This window comes from Diadema setosum, chromosome 20 (assembly GCF_964275005.1).
Source record: "Diadema setosum chromosome 20, eeDiaSeto1, whole genome shotgun sequence".
Taxonomy (NCBI): domain Eukaryota; kingdom Metazoa; phylum Echinodermata; class Echinoidea; order Diadematoida; family Diadematidae; genus Diadema; species Diadema setosum.
Window position 1 is genome coordinate 9,000,401 of NC_092704.1, and position 9,516 is coordinate 9,009,916.

Consider the following 9,516-nt stretch of genomic DNA (forward strand, 5'->3'; position numbering starts at 1 on the left):
CTCGACTTTTGTATCCAAGTGTTCAGACAGTTTTAGCCTTTTTAAGTAAGATGTTCTATGTAGATAAAGCCAGTTACAGTAGTCTTAATTCAGCAAAAAGTGCTCTTAGCTCGTTCATTACTTTGAAAGGTAGCAGTGACAACTTAGGGTCACATCCAGTGGTTTCCAGGTTTATGCGGGGTGTTTTCAACCTGCGACCTCCAGTCCCGCGTTACTCATCTATTTGGAATGTAAAAACTGTCTTAGACCATTTGCGCAGACTCTCGCCAGCCAAGGCACTGAACCTCCAGCAGCTAACAAAGAAAGTGACTATGCTGCTTGCATTAATTTCTGCACAAAGAGTCCAATCGCTACATCATATTCGGATTGATAACATGAAAAGAACAAAATCATCAATCGAAGTCAATCTAGGTCATGTGATCAAGCAGAGCAGACCCGGACACTGTGGACACAGCTTCATTTTGCAGGCCTACCCGCCAGACAGGAGACTTTGTATAATGAACTATCTTACCGAGTACCTCAACAGGACGCAAAAGTTTAGAGGCACAGAACAATTCCTCTTGTTGACTTTCAGAAAGCCACATCACCGTGCGTCATCACAAACAATCTCTCGCTGGCTGAAACAAGTATTGACTGATGCTGTTATAGACACACACAGATACAAGTCACTCTACGAGAGCTGCCGCAGCCTCGGCTGCAGAAAGCCTGCATGTCCCTGTTGCCGAGATATTATCCAGAGCGGGATGGACTTCTGAGAAAGCATTCAGAAAGTTCTACAGAAAGCCACTTCTTGACACAGGGAAATTCGCGAAAGCTCTACTGGACCAATAGCGGATCCAGGACTAAAGAAAAGGTGAATGTGAAAGGTGTGTATTCCCTGGTATTGACTTATGAATGTTGACTACTAAACATTCCCTTATGCCTATTCGGGCTTGTCATGTAGACTAAGTGCCCACAGAGCTTTAAAATCTCCTATATTCTCATACGCAGTAATGCGTAGTCTCGATGTCGAGACTTACGAAATAAAATAGGAAGATTAAATGAGAACTTACCTGTTCGAAATTTGATCTTTATTTTATGAGTAATGCGAAGAGGAGAGACTACGCACCCACCTCTCCCACCCTAAATGGCGCCTTACTCAATATATAATGGTAAGCTCTCAACCTTATCTTGGGTTCTGGAATCTGTGGACACTTAGTCACTTTAAAAATTGAACACGTGCACGCGCGCGGGATCTCCTATATTCTCATACGCAGTAATGCGTAGTCTCTCCTCTTCGCCTTACTCAAAAAATAAAGATCAAATTTCGAACAGGTAAGTTCTCATTTAATCTTCCTATTATTTGTAATTCTTATTTGATTTTGTAACCTTTGTATTTGATGCAGGGCTCCCTTGCAAAGTAGGCCATTGGGGCTCTGAACGGGACAACTCTGTTTTTAAAGAAAACATGAATAAATAAATAAATAAATAAATAAATAAATAAATAAATAACCAGGCACACTGTGTCATACCCTTGAATGAACGCATTCCTGAAAGAGTGGTTTAATATGATTGTGATCCCGTCTGTGCTCTTGTAATGATTAGAATCACTTAACTCTATAGCGCTATTAAAATCTTTCATATCTGAAGTGGATATGTGTTTGTCCGTACTATGTTAGAATACGATAAAAATGGAAGAATGAGAGCACAATATAACATTTGTAAGACGTTATTCGGCAATATAGGGCTTATATGAAATAAAGATAGGGGGAATGACTTGCGTACAGACACGACAGAAAAACTAAGAAGAAAAGGATGGAAGTGACTTTCTTAATGCTAAATTACATCGTTAAACATTATGTTGAAAATAACATTTTCAGAATTGTGAGTTTCTTTCAACTTAGACTTTACCCGATGAAAGCCGTCTGTAAAATCTGTGTTCAAATTTTAGTACCCGTCCATTCTAATGCGACCTCATTTACTGTGTGATGCTTAACAAAATGTCAGTTGGACAGCTGTAGGGCTATAAGTCACCTCCTTTCTCTTCTTTTCACAGACAAAGCCCGGGGCAGAGATGAAGGTAAACATAATGTAATTTAGTACATAATATTTACATTTCATTTTGATCAAGATGGCAGCCTTGATTTAATTTGACTTGAAATGATTTAATTATTTTCCGTGTTATCATTGTTCATGAACACACATTGTTGGTAGCATTATACAGCTGCATATGTATACAATATTGCGTAGAAAACAATTTTGTCTCCATTAGATTTATAATGTGAGAAACAAAAGTGTACAATTGATATAATATAGATAATACAGAAAAGCTACAATAATATGAGGGCAGCTTGATTTGCTTGCAACTCTTATACATAATACAAAGTGAATATTGAAAGAAGGAGTGACTTAGGATGGAATTAACTTTATGCTAAACTATACAGATCTTACAAATTATACAACGACACGTTGAAAAAAGAGAGAATTGTGAGTTTCTTTTAACTAGACATTACCCGATGAAAGCTGTCTGTAAGATAATTATATTTTATGAAAGGCAAGATGGCAGCCCTGTTTTGTTTTCATTTGATATGACTGGTTTCCGCGTTATCATCTTGATTCAAAATCTTGATTTGCCAAATATTGTACTCTCCCGAACGTTCTTCTTCATTGAAACTGTGAAAAGGTGAAATTATAAAACCGGATTGAATGCTTGAGCAGTAAAATTCCACACTGTCTTTTGGATCGTGTGATTTTCCAGATTTATTTTGCACTAATTATTTGGCGTGCTTGTGCTGTTAAGCTTGGCTCGGGAACTGATGTAGCTTTATACATACTGTGTACCCTATTTATTATCGAAAATTCAAAGAGGATTACTACCACTCGTTAAAGTTGACCAGTCAAGTTACCTTGTAGTGGAAATGAAAGTATTGAGCTGTCCAAATATCTTGGTATAAAGTGGAGAAAATTGTTTCTTTTCCATCATGGCGTCGCCAACGTCCGTAGTGGATGCTTCCTCGAAGAAGCTGGTTGGCGTAATCAAGGAATTGAAGGCAGACATCTTGAGGAAATTCACCAAGTTACACGGTAAGTTGACTGAACAGGGACAACGATTGAAGGACATGGAGCTGAACAACAAGTCGCAATCCAAAGAATATCTACTTCTGTGGCTGATCAGAAGGCGACAATCACCAATCCGCGTCTATCAACATGTGATCTAGAACAGTATTCACGCAGGAAATTTCATTACAGTGCACTCACGTTATAACGAACCGCTTTGCATCGATGATAGGCATCATCACATTTGACTTGGCTTCAAACCAGTCGCAGTTCTTGGAGGTCTTCCTTCCGAATGAATGAAGAGCTGTTTTCTGAATGGTCTCCCGAAGGTGGTCCCACTTCTCAGAAGCCGAGTTTCGCTGTTTGTCTGCAGACAAAGCATCCACGAGTGACTTGGCAAACTCCTCAACTTTATCCGGACACTGCATCCTTGTGGTGTCTATGCACGGCTTCCCCGCTGTCTTTGTCCTGTGGAACTTCTTCGGGTGAAGTCTGAGCTTGCTGCACACCAGTGAGTGGTCGGTGTCGCAGTCTGCACTGTGGTATTCGGATGAGCGAGTGAGAAGCACAGTCTTGAGGCTTGTTCGTCTGACAATGACCAGATCCAGCTGATGCCAGTGCTTGGAGCGTGGGTGTCTCCATAACACTCTGTTCTGTGGCTTAGTCTGAAAGTAGGAGTTGGTTACGCAGAGGCTGTGGAAGGAGCAGAGTTCTAGCAGGCGCTACCCGTTCTCGTTGATCTTACCCACACCGAAGTGCTCTAGGCAGGATGGCCAAGAGTCGTGGTCAGCACCCACTCTGGCGTTAAAGTCACCAAGAAGGACGAGGTGTTCATTGTCTGGAATGTTCCTAATGACATCGCTGAGGTTACTATAGAACTCGTGTCCTTGGCCTCTGGCGTGGAGGTCAGAGTTGGTGCATATAGGCATTGACAAGGGTGACTGGGCCATTAGAGGTTTGGAGTCGGAGAGTCAGAAGTCGTTCACTACCCTTGTCACCTGGCTCAACCATACTCAGCAGGGAGTTCCTGACTGCAAATCCCACTATCGTGTTCTTTGCGCTCCTCTGTGCTCTTTCCTTGCCAGGAGAAGGTGTAGTCTCTCTCTTTTAGCATGCCTGATCCAAGTAGACGTGTTTCTTGTAGGGCAGCAATATCAACCTTTAGTCTCAGTAGTTCATCATTAATGATGGCAGTCTTTCTTGCATCGTTGATGCCTTGAAGGTCAAAATCATGTCGTGTCCAGGGGTCATTGTTCGAACGTTCCATGATCCAAGTTTGAGAGCTAGTCTCTTGGTTTTCTTTTCTTTCTTCCTGTTTTTGCTGGGTGCAATAGTATAGTCCGAATTATATGCTTTTTCAAGCACTTAAAAGGGGTCTTTTGAGGGTGATTTAAATGTAATAAATTTTGATAAATTTTGGCGGGAGAGCGCAGCGAGCGAGCCGAAAATTTTTGTATTTCAGCTTACAAAACGAGAGAGTGAGCTGAACTTTGTATATTTCCACGTCATCATTACGTTTTGTTCTTATCTTGTTTGATTTGTGTTTTTTGCGCCCCTCCCCCCCCCCCACTATTTTCGAAACCGTTGGCGACCTCTTTTGATCCAATCGGCGATCGCTTCAAAACGAAAGAAATTGCAGCTGCTGCTTCGTGTAACATTTTGCCTGCTGAATAATAAGTGACATGTGTGAAGTGTGAACACAATAGACATTGTCATTTTGTCCTCGTCATCATCACGTTTTGTTCTTATCGTCTTTTTTTTTACAAATTTTGGCGAGCGAGCGCAGTGAGCGAGCCGAAAATTGTTGTATTTCTGCTTACAAAACATGGAATTCTTGTCATGCTTGTCATTATCGCAAAGAGCAGGGTGCCAACCCGATGAAATGGTCCCCCTTTTTCCCTCCCATACAAGAAAACGGGCGGATGATACCGATCCCTCGTATGTGGCGCGCCATTTGCCAGATTTTGTCGCCGAAAAATCAATTATTTTTTTATTCAGTCGATAAACTAAGTTGGGTTTTTTTTTTCAAGAGAAACTGTGTTTATCGAGCAATAAGCTTTATCAATTGAAAAACGCAGTTTATGGAGCGATAAACTAGGTTTATCGGGATAAACTAGGTTTTTCGTTCGATAAACTTAGTTTATCTACTCACAAACTGAGTTTTCGCCGATAAACACAGTTTATCTCTCGGGAAAAACACAAAGAAAAACTTAGTTTATCGATCATCAGAGTTGTTCAAGCCTTGTCAGTAGCTGACGCTTTGAGCTTATGGCGTAGCCAGAGCCTTGAGCGTAGCCTTAACTAGAAGGATCTGAGTGTAGCTACTGATCACGTACCAGCTCCAGGCGTAATGGGACACTGATAGTTGCCTTGCGGCAAGTTGTCAACTTAACCATTCAACGGTCATTTTGCTCGCTGTTTTGCCATGGCCGCGGAAGGTACAAGTGGGCACAGGCGCGGTGGAGCACCCCAATTATCTCGCAGAAATCCATCGGCAGCCGAGCCTTATTTGCATAAAGTAAACAACATGTACTCGCGTAGTTGAGAAAAAGTAAACAACTTCTCAAGCTAATAACAATTTAAGAAACCTATTTTCGGATTAAAATTGAGTTAGTTTGAATTTGAAAACATGTCCGAATATGCACATATAACATATTAAAGGATTTGACAATGATAAAATGTGAAATTTTAGCGAAAACCTGGCGAGCAAAATTACCGAAAATATGCCTCGAAAATCATCCTAAAATTCACGAAGTGTGATTGCGGAACCAAAGCGCCGTTCGAACAAAGTACACCGAAATTTATTTATCTGCTTGCATTTTAAATTTCATACCGCAATATTCCCGGCCATGGTTGTGTCGGAAAAAACAGAAGGTGATGTCAAAAATGACACGAACGCAAAGCGTGCAGGTCGGTCCGATGTATAATCGCGTCACTGTAGCGTTGCATGTCACAGCACACACAACGCATTGCTGCATGCCGCGTGCGCGGCAGCCGCTCAGCAGTCACCGCCGTGCGACACTCAGCAAAATTGACTGCGTCAATGCAAACCAACAATGAGCACGAAATCCTGAATCTCACGTACCACGCATGCCCAATATTACGGGAAAAGAAATGACGTCATTTTCAATTCTTTCGCTGACTACAATTTTCTATTCCAAACCCTGTAGAAACAAGTTGATTTCTCAAAAAGCACAGGTGGAACCAAGCGAAAACTTTCACCATATATGGATTGAGGCCTGATGAACTTATGTTGCCAATTTCGGACACATTGGAGCCCGGCCATAGTCCAGTCGGAAAAAAACATAGAGCATGTTTTGCGAGAGGTGATTTTCAAAACGCTTTAATATCTCAAGTTCTAGTGCAGCAAATTTCATTATTTTTTAATCAAAAGGAAGGTTTTTAAAAACTTAGATAGTGTGGGAAGTTTGAGTTTACTAGCGGCACGCATAGCGGCACAAGGAGAAGGTAAAGATTTGACTTTTTCATGCACACAGTTTCGGGCAGCCGTGGATGCCTGTTGGAAATTCAAATAGAACGGGGCGATAATGAGATGCAAATTGGGGTGCTCCACTGCGCCTGGGCAGCCAAGGGAGCTGTTAGATCCAGAGCTTAGAGTTTTGTTGGTTTGTTGTTTTTTTTTCCACCTGGAATGTTTACCGTCGCGACCACTAGCTGGTAATGGGTACTACTGTAGTCGGTAGTACTGTACAGTAGTTTATTGGGGGGGGGGAGTGTTTATCGAGCGAAAAACAGCTTTCAAACTGCTGTTTTTTATGTATAAATATACATTTAATTGTCTTCCAAAAATGTTTGATGGCTTCTTCACTCCAAATTCCACCGTTCATTCATATCCAACACGTCAGTCGTCCGATTACCATCTCGAAAACCCCAGAATCATTTTAGCTCAAAAATTATTAAAACATAATGGACCAGATATTTGGAATTCTTTACCCCCTAATTTAAAACAATGTACGTCGTTGAACATTTTCAAACGAGAACTAAAAAACACCCTCATAATCCAGTATACTTCTGATACATAAATATTCATACCACCTGGTCAACAAACACCCTAAACAATGAGTTCACGGCCATAACTGAAGTAACACTCACCTCATCACACTGATACACAAAATAACACTCAACGTACAAACCAAGATTCACCCCAGTACAATGCACACCGCACTGCACCGCACGCCCTTCGCACAATATTACTTCCCACTCAGTGAGTGGCAAGATTTTCTTTATGTATCTCTTTACATGGGGCCATCTTCCTCGTCAAGCTTAGCTTATGATGATGGTCCCCTGCATTTCATTTTTATCATTTCCTATTGCTTCCTTTTATATATAATATTCGTTCTTGAAGAAAAAAAAATGTATGTATGATCCAAACGTTACGAATATTAGCTCTGTAAATGACTATGTAAGTATTTTGTTGATTTGTTGATTTGTATTGATTTTGAAATGCAGAAATAAAAACTGAACTGAACTGAACTGAACTGAAAAACTTATTAGACGAAAAGTTTATTTGGCGAAAAACTAGGTTTATCGAGAAACTCTGTTTAGCAATAAAAAACTCTGTTTAGCCAGTAAAAATCTATGTTATTCTTGATAAACTCGATAAGCAGCGTTTCTCTCCAAAAACGTAGTTTATCGACTGATAATTTTTTTTTTTTTTGCGATAAACTCAGTTTATCGGAATTAGTGGGCAAATGGCGTTCCATACTCGTGGTTCGCCTCGGATGACTAGCAATAGTCAGCAAACGGTATTTTAATTATGTTACCCGATATTATTTGTAATTCTTATTTGATTTTGTAACCTTTGTATTTGATGCAGGGCTCCCTTGCAAAGTAGGCCATTGGGGCTCTGAACGGGATAACTCTGTTTTTAAAGAAAACATGAATAAATAAATAAATAAATAAATAAACTGTGTCATACCCTTGAATGAACGTATTCCTGAAAGAGTGGTTTAATATGATTGTGATCGCGTCTGTGCTCTTGTAATGATTAGAAACACCTAATTCTATAGAGCTATTCAAATGTTTCATATCTGAAGTGGATATGTGCTTGTCCGTACTATGTTAGAATACGATACAAATGGAAGAATGAGAGCACAATATAACATTTTGTAAGACGTTATTCGGCAATATATAAGGCCTATCAGACACTCCGGCCCTGACACTTGGAATTCCCTTCCCATCGAAATTAAAAACATGACCACTATGTATTCATTTAAGGAGGCTGTAAAACTTCACCTCCTTAAGCAGTATTCCCCAGGATAACATTCTGATTCCTTTATTGTATGTACGTGGTACATGATGCATGTATGTGTGCATACATATATCGATGTATTTATCTATCCATATTATGAATATGAATATATATGTATGTATAGGATAGGTACATCATGTATATTATATGAGCATGTATATGTATTAAAAACTATGTGTCGATTTATACTGTTTGTCATAAATGACATGTACATAATCATATCTGATGTAACGGAATTAAGCAGAAATAAATCAAATCAAATCCAAAAAAAAAAAAAAAAATCAAATCAAATATGAAATAAAGATAGGGGGTATGACTTGCGTACAGACACGACAGAAAAAACTAAGAAGGAAAGGATAGAAGTAACTTTCTTAATGCTAAATTATATCGTTAAACATTATGTTGAAAATAACATTTTCAGAATTTTGAGTTTCTTTCAACTTAGACTTTACCCGATGAAAGCCGTCTGTAAGATCTGTGTTCAAATTTTATTACCCGTCCATTCTAATGCGACCTCATTTACTGTGTGATGCTTAACAAAATGTCAGTTGGACAGCTGTAGGGCTATAAGTCACCTCCTTTCTCTTCTTTTCACAGACAAAACCCAGGGCAGAGATGAAGGTAAACATAATGTAATTTAGTACACAATATTTACATTTTATTTTGATCAAGATGGCAGCCTTGATTTAATTTGACTTGAAATGATTTAATTATTTTCCGTGTTATCATTGTTCATGAACACACATTGTTGGTAGCATTATACAGCTGCATATGTATACAATATTGCGTAGAAAACAATTTTGTCTCCATTAGATTTATAATGTGAGAAACAAAAGTGTACAATTGATATAATATAGATAATACAGAAAAGCTACAATAATATGAGGGCAGCTTGATTTGCTTGCAACTCTTATACATAATACAAAGTGAATATTGAAAGAAGGAGTGACTTAGGATGGAATTAACTTTATGCTAAACTATACAAATCTTACAAATTATACAACGACACGTTGAAAAAAAGAGAGAATTGTGAGTTTCTTTTAACTAGACATTACCCGATGAAAGCTGTCTGTAAGATGATTATATTTTATGAAAGGCAAGATGGCAGCGCTGTTTTGTTTTCATTTGATATGACTGGTTTCTGCGTTATCATCTTGATTCAAAATCTTGATTTGCCAAATATTGTACTCTCCCGAACGTTCTTCTTC

At 39.2% G+C, this 9,516-nt stretch overlaps 1 protein-coding gene across 1 annotated transcript; it reads right to left on the reverse strand.

The window, feature by feature from the left end:
• Positions 1–3,233: 3,233 nt before the first annotated feature.
• Positions 3,234–3,986, reverse strand: LOC140244067 (craniofacial development protein 2-like). Its single transcript, XM_072323716.1, has 2 exons — positions 3,786–3,986; positions 3,234–3,701 (listed from the first exon to the last, which is right to left on the reverse strand). The coding sequence occupies exons 1-2, from the start codon at positions 3,984–3,986 to the stop codon at positions 3,234–3,236; spliced, it is 669 nt and encodes a 222-aa protein (XP_072179817.1).
• Between the last annotated feature and the right edge of the window lie 5,530 nt (positions 3,987–9,516).